The 27820-nt window shown below is 33.6% G+C and overlaps 1 protein-coding gene across 3 annotated transcripts in view; it reads left to right on the top strand.

The window, feature by feature from the left end:
- Positions 1-27820, top strand: part of LOC127282118 (homeobox protein homothorax) — a 388123-nt gene that overhangs the window by 181934 nt on the left and 178369 nt on the right. For 2 of the 3 annotated variants that reach the window (XM_051306201.1, XM_051306200.1), the window contains exon 8: positions 6625-6633. The exons of the other annotated variant lie outside the window; for it this stretch is intronic. In XM_051306201.1, coding sequence (XP_051162158.1) covers positions 6625-6633 — 9 coding nt within the window. The remainder of the gene's footprint in view (positions 1-6624; positions 6634-27820) is intronic. 3 annotated transcript variants of the gene reach the window in all.

Genomic DNA, 27820 nt, shown 5'->3' with positions numbered 1-27820 from the left:
TTATCTCTGTGTACGGTAAGTGCTGTCAGAGGTAGTTGTCAAGTTGCTCACGTCGCGTGATTGCCACATTGAAGTGCAAAGATTTTTGCTGTCTAAATAAGAATCAGTACAGAATTTACTGATTATCAGTGAAAAATCTCTAATTCAAATGGCCCATTCCTTAGGCAATTTAATCTGGAGAAGGAGTATTGATAAATACAAAAATAATCTATATTGATTGTAGAATTTAATTCTTACGGTAATAACTTACTCTTGAAGAATAAGTTACAATTAAGGAAATGTAATTGCTAACCTATAGATGGAAAAATCGCTCTTTCCCACGACATTCTTGCGCGTGCGTTTGAATGGTCCACAGATACAAGAGGCGTTCCAATGACTGTGTTTGCCTTCTTCGGTGTGTCGACACGTTTTTATACGCGACGGATTTACATGCGCGTGTAAAATCGTCGCACAGTGTGGTGCATCATTGTTAAAGCGGTTTCGTTCAGACAGACCAAGAGATGCAACATTCAAATGGTAGAAAATGAGAACTAACTCTTTGCGTAATAGTTCAAGATCATTATGGAAAAGATGTCTTTAATTTTCTGAAAATCGAAAAATGTTTTTAAAAATCTAATTATGGGAGAGGTGTAACACATCTTTTTTTGCTAAACAGTACGTAACAAATATAAGAAGAAAATTGAGACCGATTGAGGAGCAAATATGAATAGAATATGCGTAGAGTGGAAATTTGATGCTTACATTAAAGCAAGATATTTTAAGTTAGAAAAAAGTTAGAAACGTGAAACTTAGATGGTTGGAAGGCTGATAAAATTCTGCGTTTAAATGTACATCAAGAATTTTTTTTTTATTTTTTGGAGCAATTATGACACCGGAAAGGTTTCATAAAAATAATTATCAAATTTTTCTACTTTTGTATTAATGTTTTTGATTCTCGGCATAATCTAGAATAATGTATGAAAAATTTTAAAACTTACGACATAATCTTTACGATTTCTGCTTCATTAATTTGCTTTCTTGAAACTTAAAAAATGTTTTGTTAAGTTCCTGAAATTGAAAAGTGTCTGAGCATATTTTTCTACAACTCAGCTATCGATCATCACTTTTCGCCGCCTCGCTGCTGAGTTGTAGAAAAACATACTCGGACATTTTTTAATTTCAGGAACTAAACAAAACATTTTTTAAGTTTTAAAAAAGCAAAAAAAAACTGAAATCTTACACTGCAAAAAGAAGTATCTAATTTTAAGATGTTTTGGTAGCATTTAGATGTTTAAAATGTCTTAATGTCTTAAAAACGCTACCAAAACATCTTAAAATAAGATACTTCTTTTTGCAGTGTAAGAATTATGTTGTAAGAGTTTGAATTTTTTTCATACTTTATTCTAGATTATACCGGAAATCGTTAGTCCCACACGTTACGACAGAATCCGTACTCGATTGGCGCTGCTGCTGTTCGCTTTTAGTAGTACTTCGACTGCACATAATCGATATCTGTCCCTCAAAAACTTCAGATGATGAGTTAAATTTCTCTCAGTGTATATATTGTATAAAATTGTAATACATTTTTACAAATGAGATCTCTGAAAACGAAATACTTGGAAAAGACAATAATGGATGGACTGTATTAATGTATATCGACTTGAAGCGGGCGAGAAAAAAGAAACTAAAAGTGTACGAGCTATCCTTGTAGAGTGTGGCTTGGCGAGTTTGCATCTAATTGCAGTTGATATCCGAACCTTATTAATAACCCGGTACTCTCCCGCACACATGAGAGTAAACTGGGATTATTCTCGTGGGACGATGTCGTCTTGTCTCTGGACGAAGGCATATTATAGTGTTCGAGAGATCCTGTCGGAGGTCCCAAGAAGCGAGAGATAATGGACATGGCATTTCACTTAATGATAACGCGGCTTCTTCATCCTTAAGAATCGTGTCCTAGAATCCTCTTCCCTTTATCGACCAATCCAATCTCGCGAATCCGTCCACTTGAGAATGAAACCTTTCAGAGAATATTATCCAAATAGGATTTTATGTAAAGTTTGTTATTATGTTGCTTCCATTATGTAGATTCCAGCAGATCTCAAATTCTTTATATATATCGTTGGCCGTTAGCCAAAAGCCTAGTCGATTTGCTATAGGCCGGCCAATAGACAAAATTGAATTGAAATACTGGCCTGACCAATCTTTAGGTCATTAGAAGAAGCACTATTTTTAGCCATCAAATTATGAAAATTAAATAAACGTTTAAATAAACTTTTTTTTATTAAATGTTTGGCGCAAAAGTTGACTGAACATTTAAATTGAATGTTCGTTAAATTTTTGACGTGAAGGTTGACTGAACATTTAAATAAAATGTTCTGCAGAAAAAATAACTTGTCAATATGCGCAGTTCTAAACTAAAGCACTTACTGCTGCGCAAAACATTTTTTCGGCATCCCGGTAAGAGGAGGTTAATTGAATAAAATTTCTTACCGAGCTCTCAAATATGATGCTCAATGTATATTTAAATATTAATGGGTGTCCATAAAAAATATCTGGAATCATTACTTCTATTTTTCACAAATATTTTTGACAAACATTTAACAAGCATTTATTTTAAATAATTCAGTCGAACTTAGCGCTAAACATTTAATTTAAATATTTATTCAGCTTTCCGCCCAACATTTGACAAACATTTAATTTACATGTTCAGTCAACTTTAGCTCTAAACATTTAAGCATGGCGGATATTTTAATATTTATTCAATCTTTTCTAAACAATGCAACTTAATATTCCGTAGTTTGTACTAGGCTTTTGGCGAACTTTAAGGCAACAATTCTATTGAGCGTCTATGTCTACATTGCGTTGAAGCTTCGGCGTTACATATTTTAAATTCTGTGGACGTTCGTACGGAGTGTGGGGCAAAAAGTATGGCGGTTTCGAGGCGAATGGCAGGAGAGAGGACCATGCTGGTCGGGTCACAGTCTTGTGCTTTTTGCTCACAGGACTCGAGGACTGTCGCTTCGCCTGGTATGCGAGAACCAGAATCAGACGCGGTCGTAACCATCTCCGGACGTATCTTCCGACACAGTAACTGCGTCTTCAAAGACCCTGAGAAAAAAGTACAAATTGTTCTTCGATAAGAAAGAACATTATTAATATTGGCGACAAGAAGTTATATTTCTGAAATATACATATTCTGGCCGTATTGAAAGAGATATCTTTCAGCTTCCCCTTTCCTTCCGGGAGATTGATTCAAAAGTTCGTCTGGTAACAGAGTGAGATTCAAGGATTTTGGCAATGTCTTGTCGTTTTATCTTTCCGTCGCTTCAGTCCTCACTCGGTCTCTTAAAGAGTGACAAGTCGTCCCTATTTGGGAACAACACACAACACCTGGAATCGTTTGTCCAAGAGGCAGGTGTGGACAATAAATTCTCTCTTTACTTTGGTCTGGATTTCACCTTTATATTGACCTAATAAAGATATACCTGTAACCGTTTAGGTAATTGACAAATAAAACAAGTTAGAAAACGAAAGAAAGAAACAGAGCAAAAGACACGCAGTGAGAAATATAAACAGAAGAATTCACTTGACTTTAATTTTATTCTAAAGAAAAAGTTTTTCTTTTTCTTCTTTCCCGAGAGGGAATCCCGCTTCGTTCACTCGAAGCTTCGGAGAATATATTTTATTTAATATGAAAGAAAACATTCCAAATACTGAGCGTGCCGTCGAGGTCTACTGTCGCCGAGGACCATTGTGTTTTCATACCAAAGATTTGGCGTTCTTTAAAGTCGTGTCTGATTCTCTTGCAGAGGGTTCTCAACTTTATATTTACCTACTTTAAAACAACGAAAATAATCAAGCACAAATTAAATTGAAAATCGCAAAAAATTAATATCAAGAATGGTCTCATGAACGAACTCGAAACTTGCTGTCTGTCGGAAAAAAGTTGTAAACTTAACATGGGGGTAATCGTGTTCTACTGATCTCGAAAAGTAATATTTATAACCGAGTGAGCCTCAATGTGATTTCCTGGAAAATTAGTACACGGAAAAAAAGAAAAAGTAACTTTTACTACTTTAAAAGTAAAATTGGACCTGTCCGAAGTTTCTGCGCATCTCTGGCAACTTTTACTCCAAAAATAGTAAAATTTACTTCAGAAATAGTAAAAATTACTACGGAAACAGTAAAATTTACTACAGAAATAGTCAATTTTACTATTTTTCGAGTAAAAGTTGCCAGAGATGCGCAGAAACTTCGGACAGGTCCAATTTTACTTTTAAAGTAGTAAAAGTTACTTTATTCGTTTTTCCATTTTTCTCCGTGTATGTTATCCAGTAGTGAATGTTGTTAAATGATGCCTACTTATCAGTGAGTTAGGTTAAAGGAATAAACAATAGAGTTGAAAAGAAAATGTGCATTTCCTAGCAGTGGCGTCTAGAGAGCTTACATTTTTTCTTAGGAGGAAATTTTTCTTTCATGAAAGTTGTTTCCCAAATTTGTAAAATTGATAATTACCATCCAGCGAACATTACTTCAGAGAACCTCTGAGTTATGTGGAAGATACTGGTTGGTTCACATGCTTGGGTGTATGAGACACGCCGAGGACACTGTCGCCATGGACAAAAACATTATTGAGTTAATCAACTAATTTATAATTAAAATTCCTCGATGCGAGCGACCGTCCGACGGGTTTCTCCTCCCCTCAACAGTCGACTCTTGTGGAACTCGCAAGAAGCGACCGAGCCGCAGTCTGGTCCCGATTCTTTTCGCGGTAAGCACTGCCAAATTCATAGAACATCAATTAACTGCTCATCAACGCCCTCCACTTTACATTCTCGTTTCGTTCGCCTTCTAAAAAGTTGACCTAGTTTTGCGAAGCACGTGGTGCGATTGCAGAACACCTGTAGTGATATAGTTCGCGTTAAGTACAATAATAATTTCATTAAAAATTTAACTGATTTTTCATAACGATTCGTAAATGTTTAATTGAATGAAACTTCTTATACTTTTAATCTATTCGAACAAATTAATTAATTGCTTTGCAGAAAAAATAATCTTTCCGAGATGAATTTATTAAGAGTAGTGGGAGAGAAAGAAAGGGAAGGGGTAGAAGAATATTTCATGCATAGATCAAGGTAATGAAGCAACAATAACACTTGTACCTATTTAATATAGATCTCATTAGTTACGTGTACTGAAACGTGAACTTACCATGATCATGCCATCCACATTTTAAAGCTTAATTGTGCAATATTACATTATTCGAAGAAATATATGTACAGATGGGTTTCAGACATCTGTTCTTTGCTGAAAAAATACATATTTTTAAGCCCATTTGTGAAATTTTGAGTAACATATATTATATGTGGACGTCCGCATGAAAAGGGAACATTTTGTCGACTACAATAAGGATTATTTTTGCGTCACCATTAATACGATTATCGCTTTTACGAAAGAAACTAAAGTGGTCCCTTTTCATACGGACGTCCACATATTATACAACTGGACAGATGAAATAAGGATATTATTTTATCTTAATGTTAATCTTAATTTCTATATAGCATATGATTCATTTTTCATGTTTAATTCGATGTGTTAACGTTGCTCAATAACAGCGGAAGCTAGGAACGTTCCTTTTAATATGGAACCACGTGACAAGCATAGAGTGGAAGATGACAGCAGAATTTCCACTTTCATTTACTTTTATGGCATTTTCTGTAACAGGAAGAGAGCGAAACGTCAGTTTTCCTTTCTGGGATGGAAGAGATCAATTTTTTATTCAATTATATTTACAGTGCCATGCACGGCTCTTGGTTTTTTCTTTTATATTTCCTACCTCCAATGTTTCAAATCTATTCGAACATTTGAGTATAAAAAGGAATTTTTTAAACTTATTCTTATTGTATAATCTAGATGTCTTTTTTAAACTTTTTCTTCACTTTACATCCAAAATTAATGCGAGAAAGTATTTCTGGTATTTAAAAAGATGAAAAAAGAACATTCAGAATATAACAATTTCTTTAGTAGTGCTGGAAAAAACGTACTACAAATTAAACGAAATCTTAGAGAAACCACTTTTAAAATTATTATTTATAATTTTCGTGTTTTATTGTTTTTTTGTTTATTTTCATTTTTACAAGAATTTTGAACTGAAAAAGCTATTTTCCGAATAAAATATTGATTTTTTCGTTTATTATGGATTTTCTTACATAATCTCAAAGGTGCAGTCAGTAATAAAATTCCAGAAGATAATCTCAGTCGTGGGTACAAACCGACATGAGAGTCTCTCTGCAGCCTATCTCTATTTATTATTTCTAGGCGCTGACTGTGTCACCGTAGCATGTGTGGAGAGATAGTGAACACATAGTTGATCTCTTCCGCTGCGTGAAGGATTTCAGTTTTCTGTGAGACAGATATGTCCTCTTTATAAGTGTACATAAATTCTCATCAGAAACATTAAATTCAACAAGATTAATCTATATATAGGTACCTAATAATTTTAATTATTTCTACAAATTTTACATTCTACAAAAGTAAAACATAAATACAATAGAGTAGCTGTAAACTTTAAACTTTATTAAATTTTTACATTATTTACACTCATTTAATTTTACTAATTTACAGTTTTTATTTCTGTTTCAGATGCGATGGGTAAGTGGATTCAGACCATCATTTTGTAAGCAAGAATTTATTTATTTCTCGTAACTATAATAGTCATACCTACATTAAAATTTAAAGAATATATATTTATAGCATGAATTATCCTAAATGAAACAAAATATTCAGGCATGAATGTGTCTTTTTCAAGATTTTTTCTTTTGGTTCCTTTGCTTTAGAAATTGCATACATCGTAATACATAAACTTATTATTAATATGTAAGATTAATTAGATTAATTATCGTTAATGCAATATAAAGCCTTTAAATGCTGGATTAATAGACTAGAACGAAAAAGTTTTGTAAATTAAACTTTTCACATTCATGTTTTTCTCATTTTAAATGAGTAAAAACTATAGTTATACTCGTGACCCCTACCATGAGAAGAGCCAAGGGAAAGTCTTATTTATTTATTTTATTAAAAAGAATGTTGAGAATGTGCAAATGAATTTGTTATTTCATATTAATTTAAAAGTAAAGATTAAAAGATACATTATGCATCAATTTCAAGCGACAAGCAAAAAACATGAATTTCGTCCAATAAAGACGATTTTATATTCCGGGTCTGGTTGTTCGTTAAGGGACATCTGTAATTAATATATAAGCGGTAAAGCCATCTCTTTGCTTTTTTTCCTTCAAGCACTTACAGCGTCCCAATAAATATGTATGCACCGTATTACTCGAAGCGCTCAGGCGAATCACGTACCCACGTGACATGAAAGCTTTGGAGCAATGGAGGAGGAAATTGGTAGTTAATCACTTTTACTGATGCCCCAAGATGAGAATTTTTTTTCTATCGTACCGATAAAAGTTTGAGAAATGAATCGTATTATAAATAGACTTTTCCTTATTTATTTACTGTAATTGTCGAATTTAAAGTTTATGTTTAAGACTGGAGAGACTATAACAGTAATTTTAAATAGTTTTCAAACCATAAAATCAAAAACTTTCATCTCTAGTAGAAATTTTTCGTTGTATTTTTACAAGAAAACTGGACAGTTGCGTTAGAATTTTAGAACTAACTGAAAGTCACGCAAATTTCATCAAGTTATACGACAAAAATAGAAAACAATTTTTCAGAGAAAACTGATCTGACCAAGAGCGTTGTTGCCCATAAGAAAAATTGTTCAGTGTCTCGATTAAATCTAGTGGTGCCATGACAAATTCCTACTGGGGAAGAGCATCCGAATGCTTGAAGCATATACATAATATTATTTTATTGTAGAAACATGACTTGGACATAAAAGACTGGGAGTCATTGGGGGACGGTCACGAGTGCTCACTGTATGGCGTCAGGGCCGTTTAAAGTAATTACAGGTCACGGATAGAGGTATTCATTAACGCGAAGGCGCGAGCGTTGTCCTTAACAACGGATCGAGAGATATTGGCGCCATTGTGATGTTGTCGACGTGTGAAACTTATTCGCACTTTTACCACAAGGAATGGTAACGATGCAAATCGTGATACAAACATTCCTGATTTCAATTGTTATTATTGTCACAACTCTATTCATGCGAGAGCACTCTCACATATAGTGAATTCAGCGTAAAAAATTCCAAGAATAAAACAAAACCCAACACATTGACAGTTGCGACCAGCCAATGATTTCGTAAATAATCTGGTTAATTATTTGAAAATTTTATTTTTGGGGAAAGGAAAAACTTTGTCGCATCCGCTTTATTTCCTGAGTGGGAGATGAACCAAATCATCCGTTTAACTTCCCAGTATTTTTCTTCTAATAGGGCGTAAAAGCTCTTAAAATTTTTTTAATTTATTCAGCAATACGCCCATATAGATAAGTCCCCAATAGTGCCAAACTAGTTTAATAGAGAAAGAAAGCTAAAACTAAAATTTTTCTCAAAAATTCAAATTGATTTTCTATTATTTTTTATATATGTATGTTGCTAATTACTCAACTAATTTATTGCAATTTACATGTAAGTACAATCAAACTTTCCTACTGCGGACTATCCTATATGGCAATTTTCACGTACTAATAGCATTTGAAGGAACCTCTATACAGTGGATATCTCAGAAATTTTTCCGCGGTAAAGAAGTTTCACTATATTAAAAAAAGTCTGGATAAGATAAACATTCTCTCTGTTTCTCAAATATAGCGGAGGATTTTTATGACCGTCCAGATGTCTGTCTGATAATGACGCCTTGTTGCCTCTCATATAATCATACTATTATGTGAGATTCTATATATATATATTTTTTTTTATTCATTCTACATGGTGATCTTCCAAATTACTGACGCAATTCTGAACAAAAACAAGTGTACCAAAATTTGTCAAATCAAATTGAAGAAATCTTTTGTCCCAAATTACGATAAAACTAATCAGAGTCAAATTACCCCTCCCCCCTCTGTTTTATCAGCTAAAGATTAAAAGGTAAATTTTATGTGTATAAACAACAAAAGTTATTTTTTATCATTGCTGAAAATCCTCTCCGCATATTTTGTTTGGATCTGGGGTGTGGATAGGATGGCGATGTATACAAAACTTGCTTATGTATACATGCCAGATCGCTAATTCGTTGGAACGTATCCATTGTCGCGTTACTGGAAACCATGCTAAATCCCTTAAGCCTTTCTACAGTGCGTTGTACACAACCTTTGGATCCGTTACAGTCACCCTGCGCGATATTATAGGCGGAGAACCTTCAGCGAGTCATTGATAAAAGGATTTCCCAGACGAGACAATAATCCTTGAGAATATTCAGAGGCAACCCTAAAATTTACGAAACACAATCAATAGACCTTGAACCATGTGCAAACAAATCACTAAGCATTGACTTTAGAACTTAACAACAATTACGTTAAATGTGGGTATCTGCAATTTTAGTGAAAAATGAAATGAAGAAGAATCAATGGAATTAAAAAAAATAAATAGACATGCATTTCATTAAACTTCAATATGAAACCCTATAAAAAATTGGAGCAAGTTCATCTCACAATATGTAAAATCAGAGGCTGTAAATCGCGGTTTGGGGAGTAACTATTAAGACGCAACTTGAATTACAAAGACGCCGAATCAAAATCCGATTCACTTTATGAACTATATCAAAGCGAGTGGTTGTGGGTGGATTGAAATTTGAACACGCCTTTATTACTTTTTATTATACGCGTATATACAGTGGCACATGTGTCACTCTAGATAAACTTGTGCACACTGCGAAAGAGCCAAGTTTTACGCACGTCTATGTGTGTGTGTGTGTGTGTGTGAAGACGGAGAAAGTCTAAAAATCGCCTGCCTTTTCATAAATCACCTTAATAAAGTTTAACGGCCCGTGTTGGAGTTAATTTCACTAATTTTTTTTCAAATGTTACACCAGAAAAATCTACGATTGCTACAAAAAATGTTTTATTTAAATTGTTATAGGAGTAAATTTTTGAGCTTTTGCTTTGAAAATTTGTTTTCAAAAGAAGGAATTCACAAAAGTTATTAATTTCACATGATGAGATTAATAACCTAGAGCATTAAAACTGAAGTGCAATAGTTTTAAAAGAAAATGTTATTAATGAAAGGTAACGAAGAGTTACTGCAGTGTAATGGTTTTTATGAGCGCAATATAAATTAGAGGATTGATGATATGCTGACGAGTTACGGAATGAGGAGTAAATCTGTTGAGTTCTTTTACAAGTTACGTGCGAGCATCCGGTTTGAGAGATACTCCAATATGCCCAATTAGCTCGGGCTGACATAATAAGTAGATAAAGAACCCTAAATCCTGGCGGCGTGCTCGCGCGCGGTGAGATCAGAGGCGCGAACTTTTTCTACCAAGACGCACAAGAACTTGAATGTGAGATTTTTCGGAATGAAAGGGTGGTGGTCTAAAGTCCGAATGATTGCATTTTTGGGACGATTTAGTCACCCATCCGTCACGCATGTTTCGCGCTCCTTACCCTTATCTTTCTCACTGACATTTATTTGCCCATGAAAAAAGATTCTTCACTCATTTTAAAAACCATAACAAGAAACTGAAATTTCCTTTACTTAATTAACACCTTGTAAAAGAAAGTTAAGTTAAATTTATTTATTTTGGCATAAATTTCTATTATTTTGCTAATCAAATGGACATTTTTATGCCATCTTTTGGTAAATATATTTATACTTGTTTGCATCAGGATATTAATGGTTTTTTCTTCTGAGTAGTTAAAACTTCCGGCGAATGCAAGGGCGGAATGGCTGACGATGTGCGTTCGTTCATTCTCTCTGTCTCTTTCAGTCTGATTATTCGCGAGGGAATAATTACACCTCGAGGCGTAATTAGAAGTTAGTCCCGTGCGTTGCTCAGACCACATCGCGAATAAAAATCTTACACGTATGCGTCTCTATTTAAAAGTTAAATTCAGACAAGGAATATATTTTTTTCCACAAAATTCGACATTCTATTCTCTCTTACTTATTGTCGGGTATGTGGACAACGATTAAAAATTTTATTCAAAAACAAACTTATTATAACATGTATAAACTGATTAATCATAAATTTTCGGAGGGGAATTTGCTAGTTATTAATTTAAAAATTCAAAGAGAGGATAATTTCATGATTAAGAAATAGTGTGAGAAGAGAAAGTGGTGTAATTTTGGTATAATGAAGATATAAGTTGGCGTTGCGCTCGACAAATAGATTACGTGCCACGGGGGTTTTGGGAGGGTTTGTTGCCGTTTTCTCATCCGTTTTCACATGCCACTCACGTATCTATCCTTTTCGGATAACTTCTTCTCCCCTTGTCCCTGCACATCTCGTTCATATCCCACACGATAATTCTGCCAACCCTCTAATACGAGCGGAACCACTCGAAAAATTGTAATGCATTAGCCCCAAATCCACTAAGCATTCTATTATTAAATCGATGTCTATTACGACTTGGGTTCGGGAAGAGCATCTTGTGAATTGAAATTCGTTGCCTCAAGTCGTTCAAATGTCGGGATAATAAAATAAGTTATAAACAATAGTTGAATAGATTTCTCCGTGCTGAAATTTATAAAGAAAGTGCTTCTTAAATGTCATGAAAATAATTTTGGTCTAGAATTATCAATTTCAATATTGAAATTAAAACTTTTATTTATCTATAAGTTTTAATTTTAATTTGATTACTTTATCTCTAATTTCCGTGCCATATTGCCAACCTTGCACGTAAAACTTGCTGCCAGCTTACTGCAAGGTTCGAATGTCCCACTTGACTCAAGCTTGCATGGTAAGCTTATCGAAAGATTGCAGTGTAAAGTTACTACAAGATTGCACAATAAGATTATCGCAAGATTTCTCAGTAAGCTTGCAATAAACTTATTGCGCAATCTTGTAGTAACCTTACACTGCAATTCTTCGGTAAGCTTACAGTAAGCTTGCAGTAAGTTTGCGGCAAGTTTCCCGTGCAAGGTTAGAAATATTGCGCAGCAAGATTGCTGCAAGCTTACGTGCTATCTGGGTTAATTTTTTTTGTACTTTCTATTTTGAAAAAATTAGCAGTAGAATACAAATGTGGAACCAATTAGCTGTAATTTTCATTAAAGTCTTCTTTTTTTAAAACAGCAATATTGCTATCTTAATATCACAGTTACTCGTAATCTCATTAACTCTGCTGTTTTCACTGCGGTCGAGATGCATCAAGCAGAAGGTTTTACGTCGAGGATGAGTTTAGGTATTATTTTTATCAGGTATGAGATGTCATAAGGTAAGTTTTCCATATGTTTCCGCGGTGGAAACTTCTCCGTAGAACCGGACAGCTTGTGAAATATTATCCGGAATGCGTTTACTTCCCTTTGATCAGTAAGAGAGAAAATCGCATGTTCGCAGGGTTTTTTTGCAAGTGCTATGTTGATTTAATACCTCGTTCAAGTTCTAGACTGATGTATGTCTTCATTTCAAGGACGTTACTAAAAAATAGGGAGATGAAGTCAATTGAAAACATTTCTTTAGCACTTTTTCTTGTATTTTATATATTTATTCTCCAACTACTCTTATGAGAGTAACTTATTTAATCTGTAATGTCAGTTAATAAGTGAAAGTAAATTTTTGATTATTTTTTATTATCGAAGTAGGAATAAGACTTAATAAGATGGGAAAAATAACTTTATTGTACAGTAGTTATTTATTTAGTAATTCCGCAATGAAATAATAATATACCTTAAGGCACTCTATTTAATTTATATTAAGACTTGAATTTTTCTCTTCTCTTCCTTTCTCTTGTATATTTCTTTCTTGTACATATAACCCTACATACTTTTTAGTCACGCGAGTAGTGTAAAGAGTATTAATTATCAAACCGCAAGGTGGAAAGGATCAAATACCGTTCTCCATGTATTTAAAGACCCCTCTTTTATCATCTATTGAAAAAACCTGTTTCCTCATTAATAAGTTAATATTACCCCAATTACTTTTCTCTTCTTTACACATCTCATTTATTGGTGTATGTACTATTTTGTTTTGTTTGAAGAGAAATAATTTTTGGAACATAAATAAAAGAACTCACAGAAAAAACCTAGTCTCATTTTTGTTGCAACTCATAATGAGTCAATGTTAAACGACATAGGAAGTGGCGCCACCAACCTGGTTCATTTTTGTTGCACGTCAAAATGAGCCGCCTACAAGACTCATTCTGAGTTCAGTTTTTTTCTGTGCTTGAGATCACTTTTAAATTATTCTTCAACTTTAGCACGCGGAAAGATTCAAAGGTGTGAACTCCTATATATGGACCACTCTCTACATCTGAATTAGTAAAAAAGTTTACTAATTTGAATTAGTGACTCACTTTTTGCTTCTCAATTAGTAAAATTTTACTAATTATTAGTAACTTTTACTAACAATTAGTAAAATTTAACTAATTCTAAAGCAAAAAGTGAGTCACTAATTTAAATTAGTAAACATTTTTACTAATTCAGATTTAGAGAGCAAGTTGTTACTCTATCCTACTGAGAGAAACAGTTGAAAATATACTATTTTTATTGATAATATAGGTATACGTACATCTGATCGTGTCCGTTAATTTTCAGTTAAAGAAATAATTCGGTTGTACAGATAGAATTATTTATATTTTTCCTATAATGAATTGGTAAAAAGCTATTTGGCTACTGCTATTTATTATACATAGTCCATATATATTTGACAGTACTGCCAATAACATTTTCTTTTGATTTTTGTTGGTATTTTTATTTTCTCATCGTAATGAGAAAGTCTTAAATTTATGCGATTTTTTCAACTTTTTAAAACCTCCTGATGTCAAAAAATATGTTTTACAAAAGTGTCTGTCTGTTTATAGACAAAAAGTTTGGCCGATGATAATTTTAACAATTTTTCATGAATCGACTCCTTTGGTATACACTTTTAGGATGGACAAATTTCGCCTGAATTTATTGGACAGTCGATTTTCACAAAAAAACAACAAAATTATTCAAATTTTAAATATTTAAAAAATCCAAAAATTCTCATTTATCAAAAAACTTCTTTTTCTATTTTATCGAGCCTTAGGCGTAAAACGCGTGATGAGAATGTTGCCGCCCTGCAGGGGGCTGCTGATGGACATTTACTAGTAGAATCATTGTATTTGATAAACGACCGTATGTCAAAGAGAATATTTTTGTTATCTGATTTTCTAAAAACAATTTTTATTTTTTATTATATTTTTTTTTATTTTTTACAAATTTTATTTATAAAAAATGTTGTCTATCAATAGGGTTGTACTAGGACATCAGAATTAACTTCCTCAACAATTTTTCTAATATACTGATTCTTTCTTAAAATATGCCTAAACTGTTGCCGACTGTTAACTGTGAATAACGTATTGGATAGTTACACGGCGTGTGTCGCTCATATAATAAAAATATTAAACCAGGGTGAGTTCACTGCATTACTTTAAATGAAGGTGTCTCATTTTCTTTTATCTGCATCCCTCCCTTTGTAAGGAAACAGTCATACTTTATGTATGACGCGTACTTACATCATTCTAGGGGTAGATATTCTTCTTTCATTTCGTATTCCAAACTGACCACTTGCCACTTTCTTAGAGGATCTGACCTCACCGTAAACGTGCCGATGAATCGTCTGCGGTCCGCATCATTGTTTCAAAAGTTACTTACAAAAAGATGCAAATTTAAAGAAAATTTTTGAAAGACCTTACGAATTTAAATTTCGATTTTCAACGAAGAGTTAAATTCAAAAGAGTGAAAAAAAGTAATTGTGTTTGTGAAAAACACCTCATTATTTCTCACAAGTGTGTTTATCCATAAATTATCAAAGAGTAATCAAGGGAGGTTTCTTTGCGACACACCAATTTAAAAGAAAATTACATCGAATCTCCGTAAAACAAAGAAGTGGTGTCGTTTAGACGTCTAAACGACGACGCGTGATTTTGTAACTACGTGTGTTATTAATATATTGATTGTAATCTTACATGGGACCCCTATAAATTCTCCTCATGACGCAGTTCTGGATTGAGACGTTTATATATATATATATATATATATATATATTGTTGCGTTTTAAGCTCTGAATTATTCCAACTGGAAACCAATGCGTACCGCACTAATTATTCAGGATTGGTCGATCTCTATCTGCAAGAACCATAATTAGAATTGGGTTAATGTAAATGTCTTCGACGTGCACGTTCACATAACGCGCGATTTATCCTTCTGATTTAATTCATTTCTCTGATTAGATATAGTCAACCAAGTAAGGATATGAGAGGAATAAATTATTCAAGTACTTGTCTTCTCGCATGGGTGACGCTGAAAACTTCCTAGCCCGTAAGTGGTACGTGTATGCTTTTCAAACGTTCCTATATTCTAGGCGAGGTACCGATCCTCATTTGAATCCATTTGGCCATAATAACGATTTGCAAACTTGTAAAACTTTTAATCAATTACGTACGCCTATATTTGAATCAAGTAAATTTTTTTTGAATTAACAAAAAAAACTCATTGAAATACTAAGGGTGAACGATTTTTTACTTGATTGGTTATTTTTGAAAAGTTTGAAATTGATTAAAGTGAAACGCTTGTGAGAACATAGAGTTTCGATTGTTAAAAGGTCGTGTTTAAGAAAAAGGGGATGGGTAGGAGTATAGACACATGAAATAGTGGACGGTCGATCCCGAACGTTTAGAATTCACATGGTGACTCGCCTGCCCGACTGTTTGACCATCCACACACTCTGTCTCTATATATTTTTCCTTTCTTCTCTTTATCCCTTCTCTACTCGATACGTTGTCTCGGCTCGCTGACCACACTCTCCTTGCACATTTTAGTGGCTCCCGTGCTTGGCATCTGTGAATATACTCACTTCTTTCCGAGGGTGGAAGGACCTCTTATGCTTTCCTTTGATAAAAAGAAGAGACGTTTCTAGAAAACTGCAACAGCGAAAGGTCAACTGTGCTTCAAAATATACGTTTACATTTCCTTCCAACTTAACATTCTGTCAACCTCAGTTATGTATATTAGGGGAAAATACTTTGAAATATTTTCAAGAATAAAGTAATTTTGCTTTGTTTACCTATCAGTATTCAGGACTAACTATGAATAGTACTTAACTAAAATGTTTATATTAAATTTATAGAAATTGATTTTGCTGTGACGTGTATTTTCAAAAATGTATCTGTTTAGCAGTTGGCAGCTGACGTAAAAAATGAATAATACGCGCATGAGAAATAGTAAGAGACGCTGCTAGTTTTATTGTTGAAAAAAATAAGCTGACGCAACTTATTAATATTAATGCGATTGAAATCAAAACGAATTAAATCTCTTACGGGTGATTTTTTATTTTTAGTTTTGTTGGTAAGAGATGCCTTCTCGGCATTGACGGGACGCGACACATTGCGATTATACGACCACAACCGATTACCAGATACTGTTCTAGAATGCAAAACAGTCGAGAAGGACACAAATTGCCAAGAGGACTCCCATGAGGACTTAGACACTTATTTTTGTTAAGCAGATTCAAACCACGTGCCTTAACATCTCTAATTCTCCGAATCTTGATTAATTGCCGAACACCAAATCAAAAGATTAACATATAATAAAGGCTGTGATATTATATTTTTTCTCTCGAGCATTTCTTTCTCCTTCACTAATGATAATTTTGTTATTTTAGATCTAATTTCACTATATCATTTCTATTGATACCTTATTTGAAATTTCCTTATTTGTTATTTTCCTAACCGAGTTTCCATTTAACGATTCTCACGGATTTCGAAATCATTCCGAGAAATGTTGTTTACTCTTGCGATCAGACGACGATCGGCGTTAGATCGGCAGGTGGAATTATGGATCAGGACTTTGTGGACAACTGGGCGTTCGTAAATTCATGGCATACAAACTGGCAAGAATAGTTCGCATAATTCTTCAAGGTCTACCAGTTTTGGCAGGTAGCCTATCTCGCCACAATCTTACCCCGTGTCTGCGATTTTATTGCCGTTTTAACGGGACTGGAATTGCAAGAAAAAACAACGTATTTGAATTATAAGAACCCTCATTAATAATTTGCGCACTTAACGGAAAAGTATTTTAATTGAAAAAAGGCCTACTGTCTTCTCTAAATATATCCGCTAATTATTTTCCCGTCATTAATGACCCAGAAAAATCTTGTGTTCTGTTATGTCCTTCAAAAGGAGAATGTTCCCATCATCGAATGCCGAAGCCGTTACGTGTGGTGCAGAGTGAATAATGTTGTATACCTCGGCTCGTAAAGATCGACGAATGTCATCGCGATCGACATCACCCGCATAAGTGCTATTACAAGACCCGTATACAACGAGTCAGCACTAGTATTCGATGGATGCATAAAATGGAAGAACCTGTACATATGCGGCAAGGATCGAAGGTCAGTTTCATCTCTTGGTGTGCAGCAGCTGTACAGCTCTTCTCTGCATAATGAATGCACAATTAAAGATCGAAGTGCATCGACTCGACTTATCGCACCTCAAGATATGCTAAGTAACTTTGTGGCTATAACCGTACTTTATAAAATACCTTCTTTCTCTTACCCTTCACATCCAATACGGAAGACTTACGTAAAGTGGTCAGTTATTGGAATTGAAATTTTTTTCTAAATATTTATCAGAATAATTGAAGAATGATCATTTTCAACGGATTTAGGAGGTTTTGCATCACAGAAAAAACCTAGTCTCATTTTTGTTGCATCTCAAAATGAGCCAATGCTAAATGACATAGACAGTGGCGCCACCAACCTGGCTCATTTTTGTTGCACTTCACGTTACTCATTTTGAGACCAGGTTTTTTCTGTGTACATTTAAAATTGTGTCATTTTTTTGGCTCAAGAAAAAATTATTTGCTTCACATTTTTCTTAAAAAAGTTGATATAAAATGCGTGTAACTACATTATGCAAAAATGTAAATTATTAATAAAATAATTTCTCATTGTCAGTGATGATAAATATATTTCTGCTTAAGTCTTTATCATAATGTAAAGTCAACAGTTAAAGGCAAATCAGGCAATAGAGAAAATACGTGCTGTCTGTTTAGCCCTGAAATCATGCATGTAGAATTGCATCGTTTATATTCGTGTGTGCTTTACCCACGTCGATTGCCTCCGCGCATGTATTTTTATGTGTACGAGCATCCAACGGGATTCAGTGAAAGTGAAACACTGACTGCGGCACGACTCTTTGCTTTATAATAGTCATTTGTGTATAAATATAAAGTCTAATGGGAAACAAGCCAAGAAACCGACTTGGAATTTTTATCTGTTTTGCTTGATCAAAGATATAAATAAAAAATCCGTTGCAATCGTTTTTCTGTAAAATCCTATTATTTATGAGAATTATACTGCATTCAATTTGAATTAATTAGGAAATGAAACAGAGTTGAGAAACAAAGAACGATAAAGAATTAAGAAATATTTTGCATTTTGTTCTTGTTATATGTTACAAAGTCCCTACGTCAGAGTTGGTGCAAAGATACGAAATCAGCAAACTTATTGGCTTTGAAATTCGCCACACGATTTTCAATGTTACTGTGAGTGGATCAGAAAATTCGTTAAATCTTGACTTTAAGAATCTTTTATGTTTTGGATTAAGGTTTGTTAAATAACTGGACAAGGCGTTCAAAATTCGATTCGTTTAGCATTGGTTCATTTTGAACAGCAACAAAAATGAGTTGAGGTTTTTTCTTTGTGCATAGATAGTGTTTCTCTCTTCGGTACATTCGTAACTTGAAGAACATGAGTAATATTAACTTGAGTAGAGAATAAGCGAAAACTATATTTACATTAGCATAGGGATTCGAATTTGTAGACATGGAATAAGCATGCATTTTAAGGGTTATCGAACCATTCTTTTTACTCGGTTGGTACTGCAAGGTTGTTAAATACGAATAAGTCGCCTTCACCTTCTCGCTTTCTGTCCCTTCGCTTCTCTCGTTATCGCATTACGTCTGCCAGGGTCGAGCTGAAGAAAAGTAGCCAAGTGTAATGTGGTTATAATTAATTTCCGCGTAATTAGCGGACGCCCGGTCGGAGGTGGTTATCTCGGGTGGACGATCGTTATGCAGCCGCTGTCTGACATAGCTGCTACAATAAAGTACGGCTCCTGTTATTACGGTAAATTAATATACCGACTGGTGGCCAGATACCCAAGAGCGCAGAAGTTACGTTGGGTCATATATATATGTATAGATATCTAACCCTCATATAAATATATAGGTTGCAGAAACTCATGTTCCTGTAAACACACACAGCTTCGAACAGATGTAGGATTATCAAGTTGCATCGCCTCTCACTCTCACTATCAGAGGGCAACTTTGATGAGCGCAACACAGCAGGCAGCCCTGTGGCCAGAAAGACTTTTCTTGTTTATGATAATATCTCTAGTGCCATGCAGATAAAACAGAATAATTTCTTTTTGCAAGTATCTAAGCTCAAGTTCTATTGAATGAAAGGCTTACGTACAATCACAAATAGTTCTGAATAGTTTTTGCATAGGGTAAAAGAGCCAGTGGTGAATCATTGCTCCTATGGCGGATCAGCAGCAATAAACCGACTCCAATATGTTATTTTTTAATTTATTTGTCTTCCTAAATTTTAAGGAATCCTTTTAAACATAGTAAGTAAAAGAAAAATAAAAAATAACACATTTAACCCTTTTTATTGCTCCTGATCTACCACTATTGCTTTTACCGCTTATAAAAGAATAATTTTTAATCTTTTGGTATCAATTTGATATCCTCTGAAAAACTGTGTCCCCAAACCCCATTTCTTACGTTCAAAAAACTAGCATTTCTTGCAATATTGATTCAAAAGGAACAGTTTCTACGTTACAAGATATGAAAGAGATGTCAGAAAATTGAGTACAACATAAGGAAGCATAGCGAATAGTTAACATCGAATCGATGTAGGCATGATGGTCTGCCATATCAACATCGTCATTTTATGAGATAAGGTACTTCTGTTAACCGGCTTTTCACTGCGCCAAGAGAATTAAACAATTTTCTAAATTTTATTTTGTCTTGATTGCTTTAGAATAAAGAAATTCAAAGGAACAGATTGTGGGTGATTTTTGAACGAATCATTTCTTTTGGTTTACAAGTCGGCTACGTTAGTAGCGAAAGGTTGCTTGGTGCTTCCGAGGGGCTTGAGTATGTACTTCGAGATGGTCGATAACAGTTATTAGGGACGTTTTTTTACAATGTTCGCGTTCCTCTTTCGCTATAGTGTTTATGCCAACCTCTGGGCTCAGGCCACACCATCAGTAACCAAGTCGGGAGCGGGCAAATGTAGCCTTCCCATATATCGGAGCTAGGACACTCCCCGGTCCCTTTGATTATATATAATTATCGGCATTTTAATAACTAATCATTTTCCTTGCGTTGCTTCTCCACAAAACCGGAGGAAGAAGCTGCTTCCGAGACGTGTTCGCTACCGTTTCTCCAGTGTTAGGAAATTGGCTGCAAAACTGCTTTTTAAAAGCTGCACACTTAACTTTTTAATAAAAACAAATTGCTTTTTCTTGTCTCGTCAGTTTCAATGTGAACATTGTATGATCACTTCTTCTTTTGATGGGAATATTCATAATTATTTTCTCTTTTTCTGTCGTAAAATTTATTTTTTCATATCTAAAGCCGAGCGGATTCAAATGTGAATCAAGGAAAAGTCAAGTAAGAAACTCCTTTATCATACCCCAAATAAAGAAACGAAAAGTACGATAGCGTCAAAGCTGTGTCTAAAATAACATTCAAGTAGAAACTACTTTACTGTTCTTTGGTTCTATTCTAGCAGCAATTAAAGACTTTTAAAGTAGATTTAAATTCCAACTCGGGTTCCTTCTGCAAGTTTTTTTCCATTTACGCTTGGGGGCGCGGTCATCACAACTCGTAAAACATAAAGATACCTCGCATAGATTAGCCTCCCTCGTCAACGCCACGTTTCGTTCCGTTTCAGATAAAAAGAACTTAACAGTGAAAAGTATCTTGTCGAAAGGTGTTGACGTTAGAAGGTGAATAGATTTATTTCAAATACTTTAGAAGAAATAAAAATTTCTATAAAATTTAGTTATTTTTCATTTTGCTCATGTTCGTGACGATGGGCGCCAAGGTCAGAATGATGAGAAAAACGAGTGGTTGGCAGTTTTTTGCATATGCCATAATGAGTGATTATGGCGCTTTTAAGTTGGCCGTTTTGCTTGCATTTTTAAAAGGGCGTTTCAGAACGAATGAAGTGAGCGTCGCGTGACGAAGGCCAATCATTTTTGGGCGACTTTATGACTAAAAATATGCTCAATTCTCGAAAATATGAACCAAGTGTATCTCTGCACTATAAGCTAATGAATGTAAATAACCCTTTAAAAATGAAAGTCGTGTTCAACAGAGGTTGTTTAATTGAACCTTTATTAAAATTAAGCAAAAATCCCTATTCAAACTATTTCTTTGGATTAACAAATTTAGAAGAATTTATAAATTTGCGTGCATGATATTATTAAATCATTGTCCATCTAAAAGCATAGAAGCATAATATGTCAAAATTCAAACTGATTGTTTATTTGTGATCAACGAATGCAAAAATCGTTTAAACGTGGCGGTAAAGTCAACTCAAGCGGGGTAAAGGAGAAACTCGAAGCTTCCTACGGGAATAGGCAAAGACCAATACCCTTACTTCCTGTCATGGACGCATAAATCTTCGGGCCAGGACACCCTGCTTCGCCGAGATGTTCTGCTGCCTCGGATATTACCTAATAGTGCCGGTATCTTCTCCGGCCTGGTTCCGACAGTTTTATCCGTTTCATCAACTTCTGTTTCTACTTTTGCCATCTTCTTTTTTCTACATCGCCTTGAATCTTGAAGCTTCAAGCTCACATATTCAGTTATTAATTAATCTTTCAAACAGTAAAAAAAAATTAAAGTCCTTTCCCATGCACATATAAGGCTGATCCGAAAAAATATGCACACTCTTAAATCTAAAAAATTATAAAAAACATTCCATATGAAGCCAGTATATTCAAAACTTTTGAATTAAACACTGTATTTGTTGTTTGTGTTGGTAAACCAATTTCTACTATGTTATTAAGCATAGGGATAGATGGCCATACTTTTTTTAAATGTCCGTAAAAATAAAACGGAAGCAGTTTATGTATTAATTTTTATTGATAATTAAACAGTGAACATTATACTTTGACAAAACAAAGAAATATTTAAAATATTGCAATGATAACAATTCGAAAATTGATGCTTCTTAAAAAACGGCAATTGGCCATCCCTCCCGTAATGTACAGGTAAGATGGCCATAGGTGTCTGGGACAGATGACCAATGCTTTAAATTAATTTTTGCTTATTGATTTACCAGATTATGCTCAAAATCATTTATAGAGCCCTTCTATTCTTCTAAAAACAATTTTTGAACATTTGTTATTAAATTCAGAGTAATATTCATCAAGTCAAAGATGACAAATATTAGAGTGAATACAATTTTGAATAATTGTAATAAAAATAAATTGATCATTCAAAACGTCATTTTTCATCGATTTAATATTTTCTTTAGCGAATTGACGAATTTAAGAGGGTAACGAGAAACAGAGTGTCCGCTTCATATTAACATAGCATGGCCATCTCTCCTGAAGTTATAAGACAGAAAGACACATAAATATTATTTAAATAAATAAAGAAAATTAGTCTCTAATTTATAGGTTATTACAAAACTTAGGTCGTGTACTGTTTAAGAAAACAAATAATTAACAATTATTTCAAAAAATTACACTAGTACCCACACAACGAAAGGATATCCCGCGAAATGATGGGATATCCCTGAGATATCACAGATATCCCTAGGATATCCAAATTTCCATCCCGTGGGTAATCCGTGCTATACATCTTATAAATGGACCTTTTTAAATGTTTTAAAATTGAAATAACAAAATTATGAAATGCACAATTATAATCATAATACTGTTTTATTAAATTCTCTTTCCATCAAATATATAAATATAGCTTTACATTGCAACAAATGATTTACATTAAGTATTTTTGGAAATACGTTCCTGAAACGTTTACACTGTATACATCTTGTCAACTGGGTGGAACGATCACATTGCGAGTTTCCCACATATGTGCAAAAATATATATACCACACGGGAAATCTCAGGAATATCCCGTGGCATGTCACACACAACGGAAATTTGGTTATCCATACGATATCCTCACCCGTGTAGAAATTTCTCTATCAGAGCCCTGGAAGGGAATCATAATCTGGCCCCGATCAAGGACAAATCAGGGCCACATCAGGTCGGGCGTTGCATTAAAATTCGATCAGGCCCCGATCCGAGCCATGGCAAAATTTCTACACGGGCAAAAAATCCCCGGAGTATCCAAATTTCCATCCCGTGGGCTTTCTCAGGGATATCGCGGGATGAAAATGGCGTATCCACGGGATATCCCTTGCTGTGAGGGTACAATAAAAAACGTGAACCTAACATTTGTTTTTAGAACTAGGCAAAATAATAAAGAAGGCTTATATTTCATACATTTTTTTCGACATTTTTTTGCTTTCTCTCTAAATTTGAATCAGCGATAAGTATACCACTGGTACCAATCAGCGGATATACGCTGAAAAATCAGTGAAATTCCACTAATTCATCAGTGCATATAAGCTGATTGAAATCAGTGGTATACTTATAGCTATGAGAATCAGCGAGATTCCGCTGATTCAAATTTAGAGAGTTCATTCTATCATTAAATGAAGTTAAAATATCGATAATAAGTGCCATTTAGTAACAAATTCTGTAAAATATTTGAGTGGGCCATCTCACCTGGACTTACTCTAATAAAAAAAATTAGAATAAGTTGGATTACTTACATTACGTCAATAATATATATTATTTTTTAATCTCACGGGACGGAAATTTAGATGTCTCCCTGGGATATTGAAATTTCCATCCTATAAGATATCCCGTGAGATGTCCCTGGGATTTCCCATGCAGGATATGTCTCTGCGTATGTGCAAGAAACGCCATGTTATTATTCATACATTATTGCATACATTGTAAACGCCTAAAACATATTGTATTTTATTCTCTTTTCCTTTGAGTGTTTTCAGTCAATGTAAATTTAGCTACTCGTTTATTTATGCACTGTAAGGTATGCAATATGTAGCAGATGAAAAGTGTGAGACAGTTTGTGGTTTAATATTTGTTTCATTAATATCAATTTCTTAAGAATACAAAACAAGTATTTATATAAATCGAGTTTTAAGTGTACGATTTTGTTACAGTGATTTTTTTCGCTATTTTAAGAGAAAATGCGCAATGTAAAGTTATGTACTGCATACAATACTTCAAGATGATATTTTAAATTATATATATGTTATATTCTACACGTGCATAACCTCAAATGAACAGCGAATGTTTGTGGTTGGCTTGATTTTAATAATAATGTGCATGAGTTATAACATATATCATTATATAAAATTTTATAATTTATATTTAATATGACTACAGATGACTGTGGATCTTTTTTAACATCCATAGACCCTTAAATTATACAAAAAGTTTGAAAATAAATTTAGGTAATTTTTGTCTTATATGGGTCTTACGATCCAAATAATTAATGCTGAATTTTAGCAAACGTTTCGGTCTTCAATGTGGAAACACCTGTAATCCTCAATAGTTGAAGACCGAAGTGAATTAGAACCATGAAGTAGTATAAGGAGCACTCACTCTATAGGCCGTTTTTGAAAATTCTTCCCCAGCCTTTCCAGATTTAATAGAAGCATTTATACATATCCCCGATACTAACAACCCTAGCGGAAAAGCGAGGAATTACAGGTCACGTGGTACATTGTTATATTAGTGTTTGTGTATAACTGTTAGTTGGCGTTTTTTTTTGAAATGTGTTTGAAGCGAGTTAATTTTGTGTAATTATAAATAAAAAAGTGAAAAAGTGAAAAATGAGGCTGCTAAATTGATCAATGAATCAGCATTAAGGGGGTAGACTGGTGTTACGATGCCTTTTTGGGAGCTTATTTCAGGATTTTTTTTTATTATAAAATAAAATATAATCACACCAAATCTTTTTACTTTGTTTTATTCTAATCATGAAGTGTTGAAAAAAATTATAATCGATTATTTTTTACTAGATTTTGTTATTTATATTTAATTTTAATGTTTATAACAAAAAAATGCTGGCGCAGATGATTTACAAAAATCTATCCGACCGATTGCTCAAATTTTTTTACAGCTTATTCTACACAAGCATGGCTCTGGCCCGTACTAGAATAAAACATTTTTGTTAATAAATAACAAAATCGCGGACTAGGGTAAATGCACCAGTGGTGGATCAGGCACCAATGGTGGATCAACAGCGTTAAAAAGGTTAAAATAAGCTATTTCTAATTTAACTAAATGTTTCAATCGTTTAGGGGAGGTGTATAGATAAGTTTTATGAAATAAAATCATTTGAAAATATTTAGGAAAACAAAGCAATACAACAATTGTTGATTTTATGCTTTTTCACATGAAATCTTAAAAAATAATTGTTTAGTCTAAATTTTTTTAATTTTTAGAGTAGAAAGTAATCAATTCTTTCGATATAGAATACTTTTGGAAAAAAATTTACATTATTAAGTTATTTTTGTGTAGTGTAAAGGGGTAAATGATCCACGACTGGAGCAATGTTATTTTATTGTTGAATGTGGGTGTGAGGGGGTGTAAACGTTACAAGCAGGTCGAAAACTACACGATAGTGTCCTTGAAGACTTGTTAATTCATACTATTGTAAAGATTACCCTATATTTTTCATCTGAAAAAATCTGTACACCTTTAAAGTCAAAATAATAAATTTAGTAGGCTTAATTGATCCACCACTGGTGCAGTTACCCTATATAAGCAAAAAGATTCAAAAATTGTCTCTTTTTTATTGACAAAAAGTTAAAAATAAAAAAAAGTTATCATTAAAATTGCGTAATTCTAGTACGGGCTACAGCCATACTTCTGTAAAATAAGCTTAAAAAAAATTGGAGCAATCGGTCGAACAGATTTTTGTAAATCACATGCGCCAGCATTTTTTTGATATAAACATTAATATTAAATTTAAATAACAATGTCTAGTAAAAAATAATCGATTATAATTTTTTTCAACACTTCATAAGGAGAATAAAACGTTGTAAAAAGATTTGGTGTGATTACATTTTATTTTATAATAAAAATAAATTCTGAAATAAGCTCCTAAAAAAAGGCCTAAACACCAGACTACCCCGTTAACACAGGCAACTTTACTTGATACAAATTATTTTGTATGTATTTGAATGTTAACAAAATACTTGCTGAACTTGTCATTATATTTTGTTTGTTTACATGTAAATATAACCTAAAAAAAAAAATTAAGAAATTTCGTTTGAAATATATACGGCTACAATGAGAAAAAATTATTTATATTTTATTATTTTTATATAACTTACAACAAATTATTGCAATTCCTTTATTATTTCATTATGAAACATAATTGAAAACAAATATTTTAAAAATCTAAATTATACATTCGTATATAAATAAGCAAAAACTTACCAATTTTCAAATATATTTTCAAAAAAAAAATTTCAAAAAATTTAAGTTTTATTTAAAATTTTTGTGTGTAACTTTTTTCTTTCTTTACACTTTTTCTAAAATTATTATATAGCACTTTACACTGTTTACTATATGAGAACAGCTGTCACTAGGCGCAGCCATATTTTGAAAACTTCTAAGTACACCGCTTTACCGCTAGAGGCGTCATAATCGGAGATATGTAATTTCAGATTTATTCTCATGCAGGGGGCCTATATGCTTAACAGGCAGTGAGTGCTCCTTATACTACTTCATTATTAGAACCCATGCAGAAATTTTTGTATGGGCTTTTGATAAGATTTGCCCTACTTTAGGAAAAACTTGAAAGGACCATGGAGATTTTTTTGACAATTATAATAATTCTATTTTAATCAACACTTACAACATCACTTGGATAGCTAAACTTTTGTGTTCTATTTGTGTCAAAGTTATTTTCAGTTATTTACTAATTTATTTATTATTTTCACTGCAGTAAAGGATTATTCTAAAAAATATTTCTATTAGTAAAAATATTAATAAAAAGTAAATAGACACCATGGTAATATATGAAATTGTGTCTATTTATTTTTTGTTAATATTTTGGCTAATGCAAATATTGTTTAGAATCATTCTTTACATAGATACATAACAAAAACTGGGGCAATTATTTTGAATTGGTATAATGCGCTTGCGCGTCATATTGTCAACATACGTTAAAAATGGCGAAACATATTTTCTCCTCACAGAAAAAACCTAGTCTCATTTTTGTTGCAAATGAAAATGAGCCAATGCTAAGCGTCATAGGTAGTGGCGCCAACGACATGGTTCATTTTTGTTGCACATCAAAATGAGCCGCCTACACGGCTCATTCTGAGTTCAGTTTTTTTCTGTGCTAGGAAATGCCAGACTTGTGAAAAAACTGGCAAATAACAAGATGAGTTAAGTGGCTGCAGCCGACATTGTACGTGTAAAGTGAGGTGGTTGATAGTCGAGACGAGATCAGGCATAGAGGTAAGTGTAAGCAGTATGCCATTTTCCAGACGATGAGGCGCGAAGCCCTGTTCTGCTTCTTAGCATGGGTAATCCCTGCGTTACCAACGGAACGGCCATGGGAAGCCATATTCACACATACAATCCCGGGGCTTCTCAGATTCCATATTTAATT

This window comes from Leptopilina boulardi, unplaced genomic scaffold, assembly GCF_019393585.1.
Source record: "Leptopilina boulardi isolate dan_hultmark-lab unplaced genomic scaffold, ZJU_Lbou_2.1 LbouV2_280, whole genome shotgun sequence".
In the NCBI taxonomy this organism is placed as follows: Eukaryota; Metazoa; Arthropoda; class Insecta; order Hymenoptera; family Figitidae; genus Leptopilina; species Leptopilina boulardi.
Note: the sequence above shows the minus strand (reverse complement) of the source record. Positions and strands in the feature narration are given on the sequence as shown.